The 23,318-nt window shown below is 32.7% G+C and overlaps 5 protein-coding genes across 5 annotated transcripts; 2 read left to right on the forward strand and 3 right to left on the reverse strand.

Moving 5' to 3' along the window:
- Positions 1 to 1,099: 1,099 nt before the first annotated feature.
- Positions 1,100 to 2,143, forward strand: LOC106357831 (chlorophyll a-b binding protein 1, chloroplastic-like). The gene has a single exon (XM_013797532.3). The coding sequence runs from the start codon at positions 1,213 to 1,215 to the stop codon at positions 2,014 to 2,016; it is 804 nt and encodes a 267-aa protein (XP_013652986.1). The 5' UTR covers positions 1,100 to 1,212; the 3' UTR covers positions 2,017 to 2,143.
- Positions 2,144 to 2,247: 104 nt separating this feature from the next.
- On the reverse strand, positions 2,248 to 3,433 carry LOC106357832 (DNA-directed RNA polymerase I subunit 2-like). Its single transcript, XM_013797533.3, has 2 exons — positions 2,936 to 3,433; positions 2,248 to 2,854 (listed from the first exon to the last, which is right to left on the reverse strand). The coding sequence occupies exons 1-2, from the start codon at positions 3,074 to 3,076 to the stop codon at positions 2,420 to 2,422; spliced, it is 576 nt and encodes a 191-aa protein (XP_013652987.2). The 5' UTR covers positions 3,077 to 3,433; the 3' UTR covers positions 2,248 to 2,419.
- A 1,814-nt stretch (positions 3,434 to 5,247) lies between these two features.
- LOC106357830 (glycine--tRNA ligase, mitochondrial 1-like) lies at positions 5,248 to 8,580 on the forward strand. Its single transcript, XM_013797531.3, has 9 exons — positions 5,248 to 5,755; positions 6,035 to 6,417; positions 6,497 to 6,614; positions 6,693 to 6,887; positions 6,974 to 7,198; positions 7,281 to 7,340; positions 7,420 to 7,500; positions 7,583 to 7,988; positions 8,079 to 8,580. Exons 1-9 carry the CDS (start codon positions 5,294 to 5,296, stop codon positions 8,315 to 8,317), a joined length of 2,169 nt encoding a protein of 722 aa, XP_013652985.2. The 5' UTR covers positions 5,248 to 5,293; the 3' UTR covers positions 8,318 to 8,580.
- A 1,098-nt stretch (positions 8,581 to 9,678) lies between these two features.
- On the reverse strand, positions 9,679 to 11,828 carry LOC106356229 (WRKY transcription factor 71-like). Its single transcript, XM_022689521.2, has 3 exons — positions 11,052 to 11,828; positions 10,624 to 10,770; positions 9,679 to 10,277 (listed from the first exon to the last, which is right to left on the reverse strand). Exons 1-3 carry the CDS (start codon positions 11,363 to 11,365, stop codon positions 9,905 to 9,907), a joined length of 834 nt encoding a protein of 277 aa, XP_022545242.1. The 5' UTR covers positions 11,366 to 11,828; the 3' UTR covers positions 9,679 to 9,904.
- A 9,141-nt stretch (positions 11,829 to 20,969) lies between these two features.
- Positions 20,970 to 22,855, reverse strand: LOC106355080 (DNA-binding protein DDB_G0278111-like). The gene is made up of 7 exons (XM_013795093.3): positions 22,572 to 22,855; positions 21,975 to 22,040; positions 21,814 to 21,872; positions 21,674 to 21,738; positions 21,458 to 21,549; positions 21,294 to 21,365; positions 20,970 to 21,188 (listed from the first exon to the last, which is right to left on the reverse strand). Exons 1-7 carry the CDS (start codon positions 22,572 to 22,574, stop codon positions 21,156 to 21,158), a joined length of 390 nt encoding a protein of 129 aa, XP_013650547.2. The 5' UTR covers positions 22,575 to 22,855; the 3' UTR covers positions 20,970 to 21,155.
- Between the last annotated feature and the right edge of the window lie 463 nt (positions 22,856 to 23,318).

The following is a 23,318-nucleotide window of genomic DNA, read 5'->3' on the forward strand; positions in this document are numbered from 1 at the left end:
TTCTCATCTTATGGATAATCAGGGCGCTTGTAAAGTTTTGCATCATCTGCTTGTGGGTGTAACTTATTGAATAAAGCAGCGCACCTCTTGTTGAAACATCCTCATCTTAATTCAATAGTAACTTGAATCTTTTTTTTTCCTCTTTGGAAACTTTTATGTGATCAATGTGGAGAGTGAATCATGCATCAGTTACAGATCATCATTGTTGAAGCATGAAGTCCACGAAAGTTACTGGAACTGAAACTCGACTGAATTAAGATGAATTGACAATACATAATCATGCATACGTAGGTATTAATTATAAGAAACACAAACAAAGAAACTTGAGATTACGTTTGGAGTTCTTGGAGTTCTTGGTATAGCAAAGAAAGAAAACATGTCTCTTTGTCATGATTTTTATGAAAGAAGAAAGTGAAGTCGAGATCAAATGATTAGAAAAATCTTTCTCACTTAAAATCTCTGTTACTATATATATATGGGACATTGGTGGTTGGTGCATGAATGAATGTCTGTCGGTGTGAGGTCCCAAAAGATTGAGAAAATAGAACATACAAAATTGTGCAGCTGTCAGCTTAAAGCTTAAAAGTGCGTTCTAGTTAAAGAGTATGTGAATTCATGTCTGTAGCATGCATGGGCTAATTGAATAATTTAAATTGTGTTTGTGTGTGTGTGTGTGTCATTTAGAGCTCTGTAAAACTGATACATGAGACATGCAAATTACATTATATAATGGTTGCTCAAGGCTTATCCATAAAAGTGGCTGATGAGTAAGTTGTAAACTGGTAATGATGGAGTCACTATTGAAAATATTGCTAAATTCATGGTCAAAACATCATAAACATGATATATATGGGTGAATGCATCTTCTATTGCTACTTTTACATAATGTTCTTTTGAAAAGCAAAGTCACAAGGTGGTGTTACCGTTAACGAATACGACGACGCACACAACTTGTGGTCTCAAAATGTTTTGGTTGGAATGAAAGAATCAAAGCAAAAGCTAATGGACTAGAAACTGCCACATAGGATCAGCAAAACGATAAAACCAGAATCTCAAAAGCCAATGAGAAAAGAGATATTTATTACTTCACAGATAACAAACGTTACTCACAGTATCTCTATTTAATCGAAACATTTCCTAACATTTTCAATCACTCTCACTCACAAGTTAGTCACCAAAAAACCAAAAAGAAAAAAACAAAAAGGAAATTCAATGGCTGCCTCGACAATGGCTCTCTCCTCCTCTGCCTTCGCCGGAAAGGCCGTGAAACTTTCTCCAGCGGCATCAGAAGTCCTCGGAAGTGGCCGTGTGACAATGAGGAAGACCGTGGCCAAGCCAAAGGGACCATCAGGCAGCCCATGGTACGGAGCCGAGAGAGTCAAGTACTTGGGTCCATTCTCCGGCGAGCCACCGAGCTACCTTACTGGAGAGTTCCCAGGAGACTACGGGTGGGACACCGCCGGTCTCTCAGCCGATCCCGAGACATTCGCAAGGAACCGTGAGCTAGAGGTTATCCACTGCAGGTGGGCCATGCTCGGAGCCCTAGGCTGCGTCTTCCCGGAGTTGCTGGCCAGGAATGGAGTCAAGTTCGGAGAGGCGGTTTGGTTCAAGGCTGGCTCACAGATCTTCAGCGACGGAGGACTCGACTACTTGGGAAACCCAAGCTTGGTTCACGCTCAGAGCATTTTGGCTATTTGGGCTACTCAAGTGATCTTGATGGGAGCCGTTGAAGGTTACAGAGTTGCAGGAAACGGGCCCTTGGGAGAGGCCGAGGACTTGCTCTACCCAGGAGGCAGCTTCGACCCATTGGGCTTGGCTACCGACCCAGAGGCTTTCGCGGAGTTGAAGGTGAAGGAGGTCAAGAACGGAAGATTGGCTATGTTCTCTATGTTTGGATTCTTTGTTCAAGCCATTGTCACTGGTAAGGGACCCTTGGAGAACCTTGCTGACCATCTTGCTGATCCAGTCAACAACAACGCATGGGCCTTCGCCACCAACTTCGTTCCCGGAAAGTGAGCCAAGTTTTTATCAGTATTTGCTTCAGTATGAGTGTAATAAGAGAAAGAGAGAGATGTTGTTTAGATGTAAAACTTGCAAGTCTTTGTATGATTTACTAATTAATCAAATAACTCTTTTTCCCCAACTCAATATCTTAAAACAAAATGGAAATGGATTATGTTCTTGGGATCACTCAATTGCAAATGTTGTTCCCACAAACTTTGAGCAATTTGATTAAACATGTCATCATACAGATTAATGGTATTGAATAATCAAATCCATTGGTTTATAAATCTCTAAGACAAATCATTTTAACACCAGAAAAGGAACAAGAGTAATAAAGTTGTTGTAGAAGAAGCATATATTGTGCTAATCCATCAAAATTTTAAGACAATATCCGTACAACATATGCCCCCATGAACTAGACTCCTTCACTGTCGCTTCCTTCACCACTGTTGCTTAACTGAAGAGTCAGCTTAATATTCATTGACGCCAATTCTGCAGCCAAGTACCTGAACACGTACGGCATTGCGACAGTCTCCATCCCTTTGCTTGTCTTGCAAGAATCGCAAGTTACCTTCTTTGGTGTCCTACCAGGTGGTAAATTTCCAATCTCTCGAATCAGCTTCTTCTGTTGAACGTTCAAAACCGAAGAAGTCAGCAAGCTTCCACACAGGGAACACACATCCGCAATGTGGTGATCCGAAGAGGTGTGGAGCCTGTCGTGTAATAGATAGGAAGCTCCATGAGCAAGCAATGAGTCTCTTTCCATTTCACCAAATCGAATCCCTCCACCTCGTCTCCTTCCTTTGATTGGCTGACGAGTTACCTGATCAACCATTCCTGTGGATCTAACCTGCAAGCCAAGAATATATGACTTAGACAAAACCAAGTTGGAGATTTCATGTCAAAATGATTTAAAAAAAAAAAAACAAACCTGGAACTTGTCTGAGACCATGTGACGCAGCCTTTGGTAGTAAACAGGCCCCATAAATATCTCACACTTGAGCTCTACTCCTAAATAACCACTGTATAAAGTCTCTGTCCCATAGTGATTGAATCCTTTTTGCTTCAGCATGGAACCAAGATCATCAACAAGTAAACTGGATTTGCTATCCTCTTCTCCGTTTGTTTTCTTTACTGCATCACGGAACGGTGTTGCATCTACAAACTCCCCACGCAGACTACCTCCCTGTAAGTGTTATGGGGGCACCTCATTTTGCAAAATTATGTACTTTTAAGTATTGCGTATGCTTAATTTATTTTGAAGCAATCTTATATTTTCATAGAGATAAAGAAGGAAAAAATGTCTTTTATGTACCAAGACGTAGATCCCCCTTGTGGGCTTGAAGTTAAGCGTTGGGAATTTTGGGTTGAATGATAATATCATAGCAACTTTAGATATCTATTTGGCAGACGTGAAGTTTAGTCAAAAGCTATATTTGAAATCCTTGTCTACTTGGGATTTATAGATCCAACTATCCTTAACCACATATGAAGCTAAGAAATCATGTAGATCTTGAGACTTATCTTGCTGAGCCACCTAGCGAGATAACGAGAGTAGATATATTGAACAAAAAGCTGTGGTCATCCCAGTGAACGAAAAGCTAACAAAAAGGAATAAAGATTGAGAATTATGAGTAAAAGAGTGTTAGGAAGTAGGCCTGAGATGGAGCGGATACCGAAAATCTGTGATTCGCATTGATCAAGTCTGAATATCCGAAGTTTTTCTGAATATTTTCGGATTTTGATTCGATCCATCAATTATATTTAAAACTAAAACAATATATAACATTAAATTAAATAAACAAATATTCATAATAGCAATTTAAAATAAAAATAATAATATCATACTAACAAACTAACATTTTAAGAGAAATTGTAAAGCAAATTTAATATTAACAAGCCTAATAAGAAAATGCATATGATAACATTTGACTCAACATGAAAATTAAATTGGATATGCAATAACTCAAAACAAAATCTTGAAAAATAATTTTAAAGAAAAATAACCAAACTGTATCATAAAATATGTATAGATATAATAGTTTGAATACACAATTACATTGCATATCTATAGATATATGGATCGGATCAGATATATCCAATTTTGTAATAACTATCATTTATGATTTGTTTCAGTTTTTACGGATATTACATTATGATGTTTGCTTTATTTCAAAGCTTTATTGATATCTGAACTTTTCGGATTTAATCAAAACGAATAACATATCAAATCAGTAAAGCTTTACAAATGAAAAAGCACATAATCTCAAGATCTATGAAAAAATGAAAAAAAGGAGAGAAATGAGTTGCAAAAGAGAGGGAGAGCGGTGTTGATACTGACGTTATTGAAATCCATGAGGTGTAGGGGTGATAATTGTTTGTATGTAACCTCATTATCGTCTTATCCAACTTGTAGATGGATTCATATCAAAGGTAATAAACCTAACACATTCACTATAGTATGAAATGAACCAATGAAGTGATGTGTAAGTATAACAATATTAAGATTCTATGGACCAAAAATAAAAATAAAACAAAACAGATGAGAAGCCTATATACATAACGAAAGAAGTGGACTTACTAGTAGGTGAGGTAGAGGTTGGTAGTTGGTACTACTACTAACCAACTAGAGCTCAAAATTATCATTAATCACTAGTTGACAACTGACATTAACATTTGTCAAAATAAAAATATGAAACGAAGGTTTGACTTTTATAAAAATTAAAATTGGATGACAATTAGTGCTTATAATCATAATGTGCTTAGATTAGATTACATCTTAGTGGATAGATTTTGTGGGGTTATTGGTTTAATGATTAAAAATTAAAGATATATTTTCTTAAAAGAAATTCCTAAAATAGAATCAAAAAAGTTTTTGTCACAAATATAGATCTTAAAAGTAAAAATGAGTAAAATAGAGTTAAATATTTTATCAAAAGAAGTAAATATACACTTATATCCATAGAGTTAATTAATCTAGATAATAGAGTTTAGAATTAAGAGTTTAGGGTTTGGAATTTAGGGTTTAGAGTTGAGTAGTGGAGTTTTGGGTATAAGATTTCAAATTTTAAAAAATTTTAAAAATTAAAAATGCTATGTTGGTTATTTTAGTTTTTGGAATTTATTTTTGTACAAAAACTTAATAAGGTCTATTTGAGAGAAATGCCATTTTCTTAAACCAAGAAAATAAATCAGTTGAGCCCAAAACCCACCATCTCATCCCAAAGGTTAGCCATAATCTTTAAACCCTAGTCTACAGTGAGTGGAGGCAACAACACTTCATCATCGAATGCGCATCCTCTCCGCGTTTATACCACGCACACAAATCCTCTCCCTTCGTCGATTCCAAACCAATTCAATCTCCACTATCCGCGCCTCAATGGACCCCACCGAACAATCTCTCCGTCAATCCCTCTCTGAGAAATCCTCCTCCGTCGAGACCCAAGGTAACGCCGTACGCGCTCTCAAGGCCTCCCGCGCAGCTAAGCCCGAGATCGACGCCGCCATCGACCTCCTCAACAAACTCAAGCTCGAGAAATCCGCCGTCGAGAAGCAGCTCCAGTCGACCATCACCAGCTCCGGAAACGGCTCGCTTAACCGCGAGGCGTTCCGGCAAGCCGTCGTCAATACTCTGGAGCGGCGTTTGTTCTACATCCCTTCGTTTAAGATCTACCGTGGTGTGGCTGGGCTCTTCGATTACGGTCCTCCTGGATGCGCTGTCAAGTCCAATGTTCTTAGCTTCTGGCGTCAAGTGAGGATCCAATTCACGTTTCGTAGAGTAGAAATTGATCTTTGCTTAGCTTAGGGTAGGCATTGATATTCGATCGGATTCGGTTAGAGGTTTTGGTATTTTCTAATTTAGGATCGGTTTGGGTTTAACCGGTCTGGTTATCCGAAAATGTTTAAATATATAATTAGTTATTAGAATTTATAATTGTAATTTTGAGTTTTAGATTATTAAGAGTAGTAATATAAATAATATTGAAACTGATTTTGCTTTTATATGATGTTGATTTTGTTTCGTTAACAGCATTTCATTCTTGAGGAGAACATGCTTGAAGTTGATTGTCCATGTGTGACGCCAGAGGTTGTACTCAAGGCATCTGGTCACGTTGACAAGTTCACTGATCTCATGGTCAAGGATGAGAAAACTGGGACGTGTTACCGTGCGGATCACTTGCTGAAAGACTACTGCACTGAGAAGCTGGAGAAAGATCTCACCATCTCTGCGGAGAAAGCTGCTGAATACAAGGATGTTCTTGCTGTTATGGAAGATTATTCCCCTGAAGAGCTTGGTGCTAAGATCAAAGAGTATGGGATCACTGCTCCAGACACCAAGAACCCACTGTCGGATCCTTATCCCTTTAACTTGATGTTTCAAACATCCATTGGCCCATCTGGCTTGATTCCTGGGTGAGCATTCTTCATTTTATAATTATTGTTGAACTTTTTGTTTCCCTGAGTTCTTATCAAGTTCCGTTTTGTGTATCAGTTACATGCGTCCTGAAACCGCACAAGGCATATTTGTGAACTTTAAGGACTTGTATTATTACAATGGAAGAAAGCTTCCCTTTGCTGCTGCTCAGATTGGCCAAGCCTTTAGAAATGAGGTGACTTTTCTTAAAGTTTCAACTACTTTGTTTGATATATTGGACGTTGTCTTCCAATAAGTAATGTCTTGTTCGCAGATTTCTCCTCGCCAAGGGCTTCTTAGAGTTCGTGAATTCACTCTGGCAGAGATTGAGCACTTTGTCGATCCTGAGAACAAGTCCCACCCTAAATTCTCTGATGTATCAAAGTTGGAGTTCCTCATGTTTCCAAGAGAAGAACAAATGTCTGGCCAATCTGCTAAAAAACTTTGCCTTGGCGAGGCTGTTGCCAAGGTCTGTACTTGTAATCTTACTATGCATTCTCACAGACTCCTCTCTTTATTATCTCTTATATTGATGTCTGCAAATTGAACATGTAGGGAACTGTGAACAATGAAACTCTAGGGTACTTCATTGGAAGAGTATATCTTTTCCTCACCCGCCTTGGGATAGACAAGGAACGGCTGCGTTTCCGTCAGCATCTTGCAAATGAAATGGCCCACTATGCAGCAGATTGCTGGGATGCTGAAATTGAGAGTTCCTATGGATGGATTGAGTGTGTTGGCATTGCAGATAGGTCTGCTTACGACCTACGTGCTCACTCGGTATGAAACTTACCTTTTAGTTTTCCTTTGGCAACCATTCAAAGTTACTAATGCTGATTGTGGATACTCTGTTGTATGGTAGGAGAAAAGCGGGGTTGCTCTTGTGGCTGAAGAGAAGTATGCAGAGCCTAAAGAAGTAGAGGTATCTATTCATTCGATTTCTTACATTTTCATTACTGTCTTTATAACTTTGTTGTTAATATGTTTCTCTTTTCTTTCAGAAACTTGTGATTAATCCTGTGAAGAAAGAACTGGGTCTTGCATTCAAGGGAACTCAGAAGAATGTGGTTGAATCTTTGGAGGTACTGTTTTACTTTTTGGTTTTTCTCTCTCATGGTATGAGTTTATATAACAAAGAACATGCTCTGGGTAATGTTTTGTCAGGCGATGAATGAGAAAGAAGCTATGGAGATGAAGGCAACCCTGGAATCCAAAGGGGAAGTGGAATTCTACGTGTGTACACTCGGGAAAAACGTGAGCATCAAGAAGAACATGGTGTCAATCTCGAAGGAGAAGAAGAAGGAGCACCAGCGGGTTTTCACACCGTCAGTGATTGAGCCATCGTTTGGTATTGGTCGAATCATATATTGTCTGTACGAGCATTGCTTCAGCACAAGGCCAAGCAAAGCAGGGGACGAACAGTTGAACGTGTTCCGCTTCCCTCCTCTTGTGGCTCCCATCAAGTGCACGGTTTTCCCGCTGGTTCAGAACCAACAATTCGAGGAAGCAACCAAAGTCATTTCCAAGGAACTCACTTCTGTTGGCATCTCACATAAGATTGACATCACTGGTACGTGTTAAAAAAACAGTTTTAAAGTTATTTAGAATTTTGAGATGGAGCAAAACCGAGTGTGAGATTTGTGTGTTTGAATGAACACAGGTACATCGATAGGCAAAAGGTATGCGAGAACGGATGAGCTAGGAGTGCCGTTTGCAATAACAGTGGACTCGGATACATCGGTGACAATCAGAGAAAGAGACAGCAAAGACCAAGTCAGAGTTAGCTTGAAAGAGGCAGCCTCTGTGGTGAGCTCAGTCGCGGAGGGGAAGATGACATGGCAAGACGTGTGGGCAAGCTTCCCTCACCACTCTTCTGCTGCTGCAGACGAGCAGGAGTGATTTGTTCCTCCAATGATCATGAGTATAATTTAAAACCTATGTTTTGTGAAAATCGTTTGTTGGACCTGCCCATTTTTATGTTTTTATAATGACTGTTCTCTCCTCGAACTTTTCCTTTTTGCCTATGTGGTTTGGTTTCCTCGAAAAAAAAACGTTGACTACTCTCTCAGAGGTGCATGAGGAAGACCCTCTTGTTGGAAGTCTTTGACTTTGTTAAGTAAATGTTCTTAGCTTGTGGAGTAAAAGCTAGTGTCTTTCACACATGTCTGCAAAATTCAGTAGACTAGATTGTGTCGGCTGTCAATTTACATTATTGATTTTATTTGTATACGGCATTTTCATTCTTGAGGAGAAGATGCTAGAAGTTGATTGTTTAAATTAAATGTCACACCAGAGGTTGTTCTCAAGACATCTGTGCATGTCATACGAACACTGGAACATGTTACCGGGCCAACCATTTGCACAAGGACTATTGCACCGAGACGCTGGATAAATATGTTACCATCTCTGCTGAGAAAATTGCTGAATTGAATAATGTTATCGCTGTAATTTCATGAAACAATCATCGTTGCTGAGCTAGTTTCCGTTTCTTAATTAACCAGAGTCTCAAAGTTGTCATCATATTTCCTTGTGATTCAGTTACTTGCCGCCTGAAATTGCACAAGGCATATTTTTCAACTTTTATGAAATGTATGAATACTCGGTCTGAAACCTACCTTTTATTTCTCTTTTCATCAATTCATTCGATTAAACTTAATTAATTACTAAAGTAGAATGTCTCCACATTGTTGTATGGAAAAAATGGCGTTGCTCTTGTGGCTTTAGAGAAATAACATGCAGAACCTTAAGAAGTAGATGTATCTATTAATTCGAATTAAGATATCTTTTATTTTGTTTGTTCTATTTGCTAATTTTTTTTCCGTCTCAGTTAACGATGATTTTTTTGTTCAAATAACATATCGCTCTTAAAACAAAAAAGAAAGTTGGGGAATTATATATTTCTCTCCATATATTAGTTTCGATAAATTCATCGGAGAAAATGAGATAGTATGTCGAATTCTTGTACTTGTTAGTTGTTAATATTGTTGTTTTTAATCATACAGAAAAATATTAATTGTTGGGCTGAAGTAATTTATTTTGAAGCAAGTTTGTTTTCGTTATCTAACAACGAGTCAACAGTTTCCCGCTTTTAGAAAAATACACAAATTAGAAACTTTGGTGACCAATAATAACATCCAAAATGTTCAATGCAAGTGAAATTCAAGTGAAATCATTCTCAATATGCACGAATAGCTTTTCCTTTTTGTTCTTCGTTTGATTTCAAACATCATTATGTAATAAACCACATAATACACCAAATATTACAAATTATCCAGGTTTGAAGAGGAAAAGTTAAAACATATACACAAATCATCTCTTTTAAAAACCACAATTTCAATTAATTAGAAGTAGGCTGTCCATGAAATAGATACACATACATGTTTATATACAACAAGCTAAGTAATTTATGCTTATATATAATGTGTTCATAAATACTCTATATATACGCATATGAAAAAGAAAGATTCAGATCTCTAGTACTATCTCTCAAGATTCATGCTTCAAGAATTTTGAAGGAACAATGTCCTGAAGAAGACCACAGTCAATAACTTGTTGATGATTACTATAATTAGTAGAGTCACCATGACACCGTTGATACGTTACAGTTCCTGCTGATTGATAATTGACCGGATGTTGATTCTTCATAAGAAACTCTTGATGGTAACGTGGGAAGCTATGGAGGATAGCACTTCCATGGTGGCCTAATAAATTCTCCCCGACCATGGGACCTCTCAACGTCGATGGGATTGGATGGTAGTGCTTTCCTTCGTAAGTTGTAATTACGATCAACGGATCTTGAAACGATCTCTCTACGCGTTTCTTCACGTTACACTTCTGCGTTGTGCACCTATAGTAACTCCTGAAAACGCATGCATAACTTTTACATACATATATTGTGGTATACTTTTATAATATTACATGGACAAGTAAAATACTTCATCCGTTTCATAATATAAGTTTTAGTTAAGAACATGGAGATAAAAAAAATTATTATCATAAAAGCATCAGTTGATATATAAAATAAGATAGTTCAACCAATTATAGAAGAGTTTGCAAAATTTAATTGACTACACAATATTGAATAAAGAATAAACTAAACAGAAACAAATTATATTTTGAAACAGAAAATAATACTAAAATAAGTAATATTAGGCAATAGAAGACATACTAAAATTAGAATATATAAATATAGTGAGGAAGTGAACCTTGGATAGGGGCTGTTCTTGACGGCCTTTTGTCCATATTTTCTCCATCTATAACCATCTTCAAGATGATCCACCTCGCTTTTGGTCATAAAGGCAACCCTAGCTTCTCTTTCTTTCTTCTCTCCTTTCCCTTTGCCTTGTTTTCTCCTAACCATACTCATCATCCACAAAGCATGTTAGTCTCCAGGGTTACAAAGTTTAAACGACTAATTGATTGTAATCAAGTAAATGTAGATTTCCTGAGAATCTTACGTGATGAATTGACGACTAAAGACCGAATATATAGACTGAGTTTTGGTTCAAGAGATCTAGCTACCCGAACATAAAAGAAAAAAAAATTGATAGCAACTGTCTGAAAGGTTTTATTTGGCTCATAATCCACCCTTAAAACACATTTTGATAAGAGGAAATGGAAAAAAAAAACTCACAATTGCTTGGAGGTTTCACCAACACCATGTTGGTCTCCTTCGTTGTGATCCTCCATTGGGCCGCTCTTATCGCCCACGTTCTCTTTAGGGCCAGCTTCATTGGAGGAAGAAGAGACTATTGGAGAATTTGGATTGAGGTTTAAGTAACGGTAATTCACTATTTGGCCCATATTAGACGGTGAAATCGGTTGGCAAGGGTAATTATAAAGTGAGAACTTGAAGGCCTTCTCTAGTGAGCTTTGTAAGCAGTCGGCTACGCTCGTGAAAATAACCTCATCTAAACAAGTGTTCTTGTGGTCAACCTGATCATCCATTGAAGAAGAAGAGGAAGATAATTGGTTGTTTAAACTTATGTGTTAGGTTTCTATGTGGACTTTGGGTGATCAAGTCTAATAAATACAGGTCCATTCAACTTTACTTTATTTGCTTTGATGGTCTTGTAGCTTTGAATATTAATAATATTATTTTTAAATTTTTTTGGAGCGTTATTTTTGGAGAAAACAAATGTATCCATTGGCCTGTAAATTACTGAGTTTCAAAATCAAAACCATTCGACTATAGTGTTTGACCTCCAAGCAAACATTTTAAGTTTTATATACAAAATAACAATGTAATGTTCGTTTTAGGACTTGGCATTCGGGTCTTCAAGTCTGGTTCGAACCAGTTTCTTTTGGGTCCATGTCATTCGGATCCTAAACATTTATATCCAACTAAATACTCAGAAAGTTTTGGTTCGGATTTAGATCGGTTCTGTTTAGATCCGAGTCGGTTCTCATCTATAATTAAAATATCTATAAAACACATGTAATTTTTTGATACGTAATGGATATGAATATTTAAGATCCAAAAAAACCCAAAATATCACCTGGATCTAAAACACATGTAATCACTTCTTTTTGAATTTGTTCGAAGAATGGTAGACCCACTAGATTTTTTATAAATAGTTTAACGAGTAAGAATCTAAAATTTATACACGGCGTGAAAAATTCTACTATTACAATAACAATTTATAAACCAACTAGATATGACCGATTTACTACTCTGCAACAATTGATCTTACCAAAACAAATATTTTTGCCTACAAAAATATCAAATATTGATGTAATTTTTTTTAAAATTTCTCCAAAATGTGAAATCAATAAATTTGAAAGAATCTAAGAGGGACAAATTGTTATTGGAAAGTTTAAAAGGGTCATAATCTTTGAAGACTTTATTGGGTATAATAAATATTGTTAACAATATGTTTTTCTTGTCATCTGTTAACAATATGTCTGTAAGTGTGAAAAGATAGGTTTGACAATTTCAGCTTGAAATTAATTTGGTAGAGGTATATTGAACAAAAAGTGGTTTCTATGAAGGAAACATTAAGCTATCTTTTCTCTCTCAATTCTATCTACCATACTATGATTTACCATCATTATTATTTTTTAACATGCTTTACCATTATTAGTTTTAACTTTCAACTTTATGAATTTTATTTTAAGTATTTTTGTTTTATAAAATGGATAATATACTGATATGAAAACATATATTGAGACGATGTATAGTCTTTTAAGATTATATTACACAATTAACATGACGAGTGGTGCTATGACTATGTCATTAGCATTAAAAGTAGAAAAAATGAAAAAAAAACTCGGTTAAAAAATAATGTATATTAGATGATAATCTGCGCGCGGGAGTGAGTATTATATACTAATATTTGTTCATTAAATGGTTTTAACATTTTTCAACACTACAATATTTATTGATTTGAAAATAACGAATACAAATGTTGGTCTCTTAAATGTACCATTGTTGTTGAAGAGTTAATGTATTACAACTCATTTTATTTATAAGACTTCATATGCGCAAAAAAAAATTAAGTTTTTTCAGTAGACACTGACCACCAAAACTAGATAGGCAACATCAATTGTAAAATGACGAAAGAAGATTAGATTTTCTGCTATCTATTTATTTACTATTGACTCTCCATAAATGACTTTATTTTCTACCTCTATAAAATTGTATTTTGTTTTTATTTATGTTTCACTGATATGAGTTTTGTTAACTTCTTCTATGAATTCGATGAATTATAAATGTCAATTAAAAAAAGATGGACATCTATAAAAATTAATTTCACTCCAGATACATATCTAAGAATCAATTTTTTGAAGAAAATCAGTGACAAACTCTACTTACATGTTAGTGTTCAAATCTAATATATATCAAGCTATTATAGAATATAAGTGAAGACTCAAAATATAAATGTCTCTCTAGTATATATATATATTCACCAGTTTTTACAATTATAATAGCTAGATAGGGTATTAGGGAGAACAAATATTAGACGAATGATCAAATCTTTCATTTTTCGAACAAACTCAAAAGGAGGTGATTGAAATCTTGTCATGATATTTCATTAAAAGTTTTCTAAGAATAAAAATCAAGCCTAAATTATTTAATCTGAATGAAATAATATATATATATATAGTGCTTCCAATATTAAAAATCACTTCAATTTGAAGAAGTATATTTTTGGGGTTGTGAAGATCAAATAACACATCAGAAACCACCTATTTTAAAAATAATTTGCATACATAAAAATATATACATTAGAGTAAACACATAAATAAAAATCAATACCTTTTGTTTATTTACAATCATGTTTTTGGTAAATAAATCAAAACAATCATTTTATTTACTTTATATGGTATATAATTAAATTTTAGTGATATTTACACAGATATATATATATATATATAGTATATCTTAATATGAATATTTATTATTAACATTTGTATATTTGATGTAACAAAAATTTAAACCGTTAATCACAAAAAATTTAATATAAGAATTTCAGTACAAATTTTCAAAATTAAAATATTAAGATCTCAATAATTTTTCACTGCAAATTTTGAAATTAACATATTTTTATATAATATATAATTTAATTTAAATGATATATATACATATGTAATATGAATAATTATTAACGAGACTTCATATTCATACGATTTATCATCATTTATATTTTGTTTGAACAAAAAAAGTTAAGCCATTGATCAGAAAATTTTCAGTGTGAGACCTTACCATTTTTAGTAATTTATAGTTGTTTTAAAAAATTCAAAATATAACATATTAAAAATCTAATTTTTTTTTTGTTATATGTTTAATGTGATTGTTTAATTTATTTTAATAATATAAAATTAAACAAAAAAAAGAGAGAGGATACAAATATTGTTATCACATATGTATTATTCATAATCATTAATTTTCATATATATATATTAATCATATTAGGTAATTCCGTAGCTTTTATTTAAAAAAATAGTTGAAAATATTTTTTTGTATACTAATAATCAATTTGATAGTTAGTTTAATAAAAAGTATAATATATATTTTTATATGGATCAATTTATTTTTTCTAAAAATTTTAAAAATCATCTTTGTGATGATACATTAGTAAGAAAACATGTTGTAATGCTCTATGATTAATATATAGGAGACTAGATATGAACATCGCTATATGATCTTATGTATTATAAATGGGTAGACTCAACTTAATATAATTTGTGCATATGTCTAGCAAATTTAAAAGGTTGGTTTAAGAACGAGGTATTGGAAACTATCAGTAATTTAGGTCTGTGTGAATGCAGCATGATTAGGTCTTCTAAAAGTTTATTTACGTAGACTTTTATGCATATACTTCCAACGTCTTTGCGCTGGTCAAAAGAAAGCTTTCTAGACGAATCATATACATTTTATATTCATATACACAAGTCATGTGAATAATTGACTAAAATCTCCGTTTTACCTTTCTCTAGAGTCTAGACCCTTTTGAATAAATTTTGGGTTTATTGAAATAAATAACCTCCGTACAATTTTAAATATGGGGTTTATAATAAGATATTATCCTTCCTTTGGAGCTGCATTATTGGTGTTGAAAATTCAAAGTCAACTAAAACCACTTAAATAGTCAACACCCTTCAAAGTAATAACTTCACTTTCTAGACTTATCGTGAGACGTACAGAAATATTTTATCATATTTATAAGAGATAAAATCACAAAATAATAACAAAACATCTTATATATTAAAACAGAAGTCACAACCTTAATTAATGTGTGATTTTTTAAAAAAATGGATCTAATAGACTTATTCCTAAAAAGTCATATTATATTTAATCTCTAATCTTATCATTTAAATTTTAGACCTACCATAAGTTTTTATTGACTATCAATAATTGAATTATAACAATAGAATATCTATTGGATTTATAGATAATATAAATTAAATATATATAATTTAATATTGTAATACTATACATTCATATGTTAATTACTTAAATATTTATCGATGTTAACTTTTAAAATATAAAGATTTTTTTTTTAAATAACAAAAATCATATTATCTAACAATGATTAATCTTTACTACCTTAAACCAATGAAAACAAATTTTAAACTACATAGTTTATTTTAAAAATTAAACAAAAACTAAATGTTAAATTATTTACTCGATAATATATATCTATGAAGCAAAAATTTTAATTTTAAAAAAACTTTCTAAATTTGTGAAATGTTACAATATCTTTGAATATGACATTAAAACAATATTTTACTAATTTTTATATATATAGTTAGGATTTTAATAATAAAATAATAATCCAAAAATATATATATAGAAGAAGATAGAAACACATATGAAAATTTGAAACAATCTATTCAATAAAAAAAATATACCGTAAACTTATTATGTTTTAGAAATTGATAGACACATATATATTATAATATATACCAGTTTAGAATTGAAAACAAAATGTTTATATAAAAATAAATGAAAACAAAAATCTGCGCGGATCGAGATCTAGTATTAGTTGCGAAGGGTGTTGACGATATATTATTTGAACTATGGAGTATGGATTAGACCAAAACTATGGAGTATGGACACATTAATATTATGAATGAATCGAGTTTGGGAATGCACCTGATGACCCAAATTAGCCATTTATGTTAGAAACATAAAAGTAAGGTGTGACATGCAAGACTTTGCTGACCCAGCAACGGTGCCATTTTCCATCACGTCTCTTCTTCAATCTTCACACATTTTCTTTCTTCTTTTTTTTTTTTTAGTGTTAAAAAAAAAAGGTGTGAAGATTGAAGAAGAGACGTGATGGAAAATGCCAAAATGGCACCGTTGCTGGGTCAGCAAAGTCTTGCATGTCACGTGCTGAACTTTTTTTTTTTTTGGTCAAATCACGTGCTGAACCTTTCTCTGTGTCTTTGGTGGGTGACGATTATTTTTATTTCATATATAAACTCATATTCTATATATATTATCAAATAAAAATTAAATATCAATTTCTCTTTGACTTCAAAACTTGAATCATGTTTACCCATGAATTAATAGTTCGAACAATTTATATTCAAACCACGATTAAATTTGGTTTACTGTGTACTAAAACATATTTAATCACAAACTACCAATCACAATCTAAACTAAAACTACTTATTAGGTTAAACTCTAAATCCATGTTCTAAAAATCAGCTAAACTTTGACGTTACGCATCACTTTTCCGCCTCGATTTATGCCAAATCGGTTTAAAAAATCAGATATCCGATTTTCCCCGCCTACACCGTCTAAACGACGGCCTAGCCGCCTAGTATATTTTTATTTTTATTTTTATTTTATTTTTAATAATATTTTATTTATTTTTTTATCTAAAATTTTATAAATATCATTTATATTTATAATTTTGATAAAAATTACACAGTTTATATATTCTATTTGTGTGTTTTATACAGTCTTAAATTATAAAAATGTATTAATATTATAAACAACTAAAGATTAACATGTTTTATAACATAGTAAACAATCTAAAAATTCTGCTCCATATAATTTCTGATTAATCCCCGATTTTTTTTTTAGTTGCTAGGCCTAACCCGACCGTCCGACTAGCACCTAGCGCGTTCCCAAACAGGACTCTAAATCAAATAGCAAACCATCTAAACCGACAATAATGTATTATTGGGTTTCCTATTAGGTTTAGGTTATAACTCAACAAATCAGTTTAATTTAAATTTTGATTTGTATCTTATTGTTAATTGTGTTGGTACACAATAAACCAAACTTAATCGTGGTCAGCCGTGGTTTGGGTGTAAATTAATTTAAACTATTATTTCATGAGTAAATATGATTCAAAATTTGAAAATATGAGAAATTTAATATTTAAATTTTAGTTAATGAATATATAGAATGTGAGCTTGATTTTGTTTTTAGTATATATAGTGCTATATGATATTATTATTGGGAAAGAAATTGTCACCTTTTTTCTTTTGTTAAGAAAAAATCTTGTAACAAAAAAATTAAATATTTTTTCTTTAAATAAAATTTGACAAACTTTTAACAAAACAATTCGTGTTTGGAGGGTGGTTTCTATTAGATTGATATTAAAACTTCTATTCAAATATAGTGGATCTAAATTTGGAAACAAAAAATTTAAACTTAGATATAAAATCACTATGGCTCTAGCTGGTAACTATTAAAGGAGTCTGAAAAATAAAAAGAAAATAAATGAAAGGAATAAAATAAGAGGAAAACCTATTCCTCTTCTAATTTGATTAAAAATTATTGTAGACTATTATTCTTTAAATATTAAGAAATGTAAAGAAATCATAAGAACAAATATTCATTATAAATGATATAAATTATAAGGAATGATAAGCAATTCACTATTCCCATCCATTTCATTAGTCACTAATTAAAGCCTATATGTTAATTTTAAATTAGCTAAATAAAATGAGACTACTTGAACTAAGCTAAACTAGCGATATATACATACATACTAAAAAATATTTGCCTTTCCATTTGATGAATATTAGATCTAAAAAGAAGTTGAGCAGAAAAGCTACACAACTGTTTGAAAATATTGCTAACCAACAATCGAACTTTTGTGTACAATTTTTTTATAACAAATTTTGTGTACAAATGTTGATTAAATTTATTGAAATTACCTGATTATGATTAAACAGAAATTTTTTATCATATCACCTATGACCTAACGTCAAGACGTTTGATTTTTAAGTTTAAATTGTAAGTAAAATAGAATGCCGTTCTGAACAAGTTTGTGTATTAATAAATAATTTATTGTAGAATTTAGTAGATATAAGAAAATAATAATAATACAAGATTAGTTGATAGGTTTTTTTTTTGTCAACGATTAGTTGATAGGTTAAGCACGGAAACTGGAAACACTTATATGAGCCAAATGATGCGCATTTGTTACTTTTTCTTTAACATTTACATACCAACTTTTTATTTGCTAGTTCGAATGTTCAACAGTAGCATATATATTTCTTTTTGATAAAAATAGTAGCATATGTAAATCAATCTTTAAATCGTCTTTTGAAGTCCAGTGTCGCTACTACCAAAAGAATGGGACTAACTGGTTAATATAAATCATAGTTTGCGTTCTTATCAATTATAATTTCTCGTCTATAATTTATTGGCTATTTTTGGATTTTGGTCTGTAACTAAATTTTATAAAATGCCCTTTTACAGTAAAAAAGAAACTAAATTCTATAAGAGCTCATACTAATTCTGCAGTGACAAACATGTGAATCGGTCGAAAAAATGGATCAATCAGTTACCACTTACCATATATACATTTTTATTTCAGTTACTTACCTACTTTGTACGTCATGCTATTGGTTACAATACTTTATAAAAAATAATATATAAATACGGTGAATAATACTTTATTTTCACAAATAACGTATAACTTGTAAAGTCTGTATTCAAACTCAAAACTATACAATTTAGATTAAATAACAAAACATGAAAGTCTGACTGAACTACTCATGTCAATTCTAATTGGTTGAATGTGACACTAAAGTTATGATTATGAATGCTTTTTTCTATTAATTTACCACTTTGTCTATATGGGCAGGTATTGTGTTTGGTGCGTTAATTGATGAATGACAATATTGGAGATATTAATTTTACGAGTAATTAGTTAATATCTATGACTGAAATTTTAGAAGTCAAAGGTCAACGTTTTAGCCTAAGTTGAAATCGAGATTTTAAAGTTCAATATCCACTCCACTAATGACATTTTGTATTACTATTTATGAAGAAAAATTCTTTGCGTTTTATCATTTTAAAGAGATTATTGTACGGATCAGAGAAGACTTTGCTTAAAATGTTGTTTAATTGTCTTTTTCTTTTCTCTCTTTCAAATATCCACTTTATTATTGTATAACTGCAACATTATTTAACTGCATAGTCCACCTTCTTATTTACGCGAGTGATGGGTAAGGTCTGATGTGGGCACTAATTGCATCTTTTGGTATGCTTAGTACTCGAGTAACTTGACTTGTGTAAGTTGTGCTGTTCGAGTAATGTAAATTTAAATTTGTATCTGGTTTGTTGTAACAAGTTTTAAGTATTTGCTGAAAATTAACGTGTTTACAAGTTAACGTATTTACAAGTTATTTACTACGGTTTACTATACCTTATTAACTATTTGTAAATTACTTGATAAATTTTTGTAAGTTATTTGATAATTGTATATTTATTTTAGCTACTTAAATTTTACACATGAATTTGAGAAAAGCTTAGTTAGTTAGAAGTCCAATCTATTTTTTATTTTATAAATAATTTTTTTCTGTCTTCTTATATGTTTTAAATCGATATAAAATGACATTAAGAAGAAACGAGAAAATACTTTTATCCATATCAACTGTATAAAGTTAAAAAAACTCTAAAATATTTATATATAAGTATACTACTTTGTTTAATTCATTATTATATTAAAAAAACTCTAAAATATTTATATATAAGTATACTACTTTGTTTAATTCATTATTATATAAACGATTTCATTTATTATAATTTAGATAACTTTAAACTAAAAACGGATAACAAACCAACAACGTCAATTAGTTAATATATGATACTTTTCTTGTACTTGTAAATACTTGAAACAAACGATTTGATACTCGACTTGCTCTATAGGACGAGTATAGGACGGTAGCAACTAATTGTGTCCATCCCTATCTATGTCATCTATGGTCGTTGTGTATATAACTATGTATCTTCAGAGTATACAGGCCACTATCTGAAATGGTTTTCATTTTTTTTTTGGTCGACTGACATTGTTATAAAATTTATGAACTATCTAGTTTACTATCCGTTTTCTTTTCCACTTTTGAGTGTGTTTCTTGAAGTAACGACTAACAACTTTTGAGTGTCACATTGAACTAAGATCATTATATTTTCTTGGTAATTACTAACTAGTAAGGTAATATCGTTTCGTAATCATTATTTCTTCATTTGTTTTTGAGGACCAATACTAATATCTTCATATTATTCATCTATGTTGGTGACAATGTCCCCCTTTCTCTTTAATTGTATTTGTGACAAGTAACAACTAACTTTGAGTGTAAAAACTAACTAGGACCATTTTATTTTTGGTAATTACATAGTTATGGAAAGGTTATAAGTAAATCGTTAGGAAACGTATGGATAATGTTTGTTTGTTAGAAAGTTGAACTATGGCGTCACTTATTTGACAAGTGAATGCTTTAAAAATAATCAGAAATCTTACTTTTGATCATTGAGTAACGATAAAGTTGAACTATGGCGTCACTTATTTGACAAGTGAATGCTTTAAAAATAATCAGAAATCTTACTTTTGATCATTGAGTAACGATAAAGTTGAACTATGGCGTCACTTATTTGTCAAATGCGCTTTAGTATTTCGGTTGACCTTTGATTCTTGTGACATGAAAATGATGGAGTCGCTTCAATACTTCACGGCCGACAGAAGTTGAATTATTTATTTTGTATCAATTCTTCAAGAAGACCTCAGATAAAATTAGTCAGAATAGAAGCAATTTTTTTTTTTCAAAAAAAAAGTCAGAATAGAAGCAAATGAAATGTCCAAAATATAAAATGCAGAGTTTCAGTTTCAGATTACTCTTTATCCCATCCCAACCATATGGAAGATCATTAAGATTCACTGAGAATAAACATATTTCACGGTAACATCTAACTAGAACTCACCAACTCAACAGTGAGATCTCAATAGATATACAAAAGCACAGCATAATCTTCTTCTTCTTCCTAATCATCGTCCACCCCACGACGTCTCTGGATCTGTAAACACATCCAAGATAAACTTACACTCAATGATAACGTTAAACTAAGAGCAAAGCTTTTTGCTTTGATAACTTGTGTTTTTGGAGGATTGTGTGACCGTACCGTGACTTTGGTCTGCTTGCTAGTTTGGCTGTTTATCTGTTCCAAGAGGGTTATAAGCCGTTCCTCAGAAACCTGTTCAAAGCAAACAGAGTATTGCAATAACTGTCAGATGAAATGTAAGGAAGTAAGAACTAAATGACAAAGAAAGGTGACTGGATTCTTACCTTCTCAACAATCTGTCCCATTTGAGCAGCCCTTAAGATAACATCCTCAACGCCTCTAGCTTTCTCAGGTTTCACCAATGCAATTCTAGCAACTATAGAGAACAAGAAGAAGAACGAGAAGCATATGAGATTCATTACCACAGCTTGGAAGATCATCATATCGATGACAGTCACAATGTAACATGAAAAGGAAGAGGAACTAGATGAAAAACTTACTTCTCTCTCGGGCTTGGGAAGACAGTATTTGACTAAGCATTATTTGTCTACGTTCATCAGCTTCCCTAAACACATGTTTCAATCAGAGAAAAGAAGGTTAGCTCAACATAGAGTTTACTTTCAAGTAATCGACAACAGACCTTTTAGCATCTTCTTGTGCTCTCTCTTGATCTGGATTCTGCTGATTGCCCTGCTTCCCCTGCAAATTACGTTGGTTCACAATCAATGAGCCACACAAAGTGCAATTTTTCTCAATTGAAAAAAAAGAAGAAGCAGAAGTGAAGGTTATTCAGAATATTACAGTGCCATGTTGAGCCATGAGCTCTTGCATTCTCCTCTGCCTGATAGCTTCTAGTTCAGGATCAGCCTGCACAGAGAGAGAGAAGTAAAAGGGTCGGAATCATAAAATTGCAAAAAAAAAATCTCAACTTCCGAAGGAGAGGCATAGTGCTATGATTTGCTGAAAACTAATCTATCAACTGAGTCGTGTCTAAGGGTACTTTTCTTTTGCATCCAACACTCATTTATCCTACAAGATGGAATCACATAGTAATGCGAAAATGCCATGAAACCAGAGATGGGCCTGCTTTTCATTCATTTGTGAAATTAGATCAAAAGTAAAGCAATGACTAACAAAGCTCAAGAACTGCTTGACGTTGCATATTAGAACTCATTAAAGCTCGATTCGCATCATTATATGTTTGAATCTCAGTCAAAGGAACCCGCTTTCCATTAGGCACAGAACCAAATCGTACCCAATCTCTTTTTTTGTAAGGAAGGAACGAAAAATCAATTGAAATAAACTAACTTATGCATAATCTCCAAAAACCCTGACAAAGATTCGAGTTCCCTGTAAATACTTATAAAGAAGCGTAACAATTTCGACAAGAATTCTCACCATCGGAACAGTCTTCGTCTCGAATCGATATTGCGCGCAGCTAACAACACCTCAGAAACCAAACACAGAGAGCAGCTCCAAAGGGCAGAAAATTGATTTGTAGCTTCTTTCAGAAGCGCTTCATCTTTTTATATTTTCTCCAATATAAAATTTCATATTTTTTTGGCCTATTTCGCCGAAAAAACACGAAACGAAAGTTTATTTGGAGATCATGCAAAATAAAATTCAATTTGGTGATCGGATAAAGAAGGTGGTGGGAAATGACAGCAATATCCCCTACGAATATCGAAGCTATGCCGATGGGCTGCAGTCCTAATATAGGCATATCTAAACTAGATACACTTGTCAGGTTCTGTCAGAGATAATGACATTTTGTCTCACTTAGTTCCCGCGTAAAGAAGATTTTCGAAAGGAACAAAAATTGTATTTGCCACACGAATATAAACTTAACCTGACATGTATCAAGATTGCAATTTATAAAATAAGTCCTTCGAAATTGACTTTTTGACAACAATAGCCAAGAAAATATAAAACGATAATAGAGTCCAATGGTAAAGAAATCATACATACAAACATAATTTTATATAGAGCAGACGTGAATTGGTAAGATTATTAAACATTAGTATATCACTAAGATAAACTCGTAAACCTATTTCAGAGAACATTTATAGAAAGCAGGAGTATAACAAAGAAAGAGGAACAACAAAACTTAACCCTGATAGAACCCAAGTGATAACTACCAATAGG

The sequence above is a fragment of the Brassica napus genome, chromosome A7 (genome assembly GCF_020379485.1).
Source record: "Brassica napus cultivar Da-Ae chromosome A7, Da-Ae, whole genome shotgun sequence".
Lineage (NCBI taxonomy): Eukaryota > Viridiplantae > Streptophyta > Magnoliopsida > Brassicales > Brassicaceae > Brassica > Brassica napus.

What these genes read in the sequence shown, in the direction of transcription:
- LOC106355080 (XM_013795093.3), bottom strand. An exon ending in GCACAAGAAGATGCTAAAAG is followed by an intron (nt 21,739 to 21,813) that starts GTCTGTTGTCGA and finishes ACATGTGTTTAG; the next exon opens with GGAAGCTGATGAACGTAGAC. An exon ending in TGGGACAGATTGTTGAGAAG is followed by an intron (nt 21,366 to 21,457) that starts GTAAGAATCCAG and finishes TGCTTTGAACAG; the next exon opens with GTTTCTGAGGAACGGCTTAT.
- LOC106356229 (XM_022689521.2), bottom strand. Translation starts at nt 11,365, where the DNA reads ATGGATGATCAGGTTGACCACAAGAACACTTGTTTAGATGAGGTTATT. An exon ending in GGTGAAACCTCCAAGCAATT is followed by an intron (nt 10,771 to 11,051) that starts GTGAGTTTTTTT and finishes GAGTATGGTTAG; the next exon opens with GAGAAAACAAGGCAAAGGGA. An exon ending in AAGAACAGCCCCTATCCAAG is followed by an intron (nt 10,278 to 10,623) that starts GTTCACTTCCTC and finishes ATGCGTTTTCAG; the next exon opens with GAGTTACTATAGGTGCACAA.
- LOC106357830 (XM_013797531.3), top strand. Translation starts at nt 5,294, where the DNA reads ATGCGCATCCTCTCCGCGTTTATACCACGCACACAAATCCTCTCCCTT. An exon ending in GCCAAGCCTTTAGAAATGAG is followed by an intron (nt 6,615 to 6,692) that starts GTGACTTTTCTT and finishes TCTTGTTCGCAG; the next exon opens with ATTTCTCCTCGCCAAGGGCT. An exon ending in ACATAAGATTGACATCACTG is followed by an intron (nt 7,989 to 8,078) that starts GTACGTGTTAAA and finishes GAATGAACACAG; the next exon opens with GTACATCGATAGGCAAAAGG.
- LOC106357831 (XM_013797532.3), top strand. Translation starts at nt 1,213, where the DNA reads ATGGCTGCCTCGACAATGGCTCTCTCCTCCTCTGCCTTCGCCGGAAAG.
- LOC106357832 (XM_013797533.3), bottom strand. Translation starts at nt 3,076, where the DNA reads ATGCTGAAGCAAAAAGGATTCAATCACTATGGGACAGAGACTTTATAC. An exon ending in TGGTCTCAGACAAGTTCCAG is followed by an intron (nt 2,855 to 2,935) that starts GTTTGTTTTTTT and finishes CTTGGCTTGCAG; the next exon opens with GTTAGATCCACAGGAATGGT.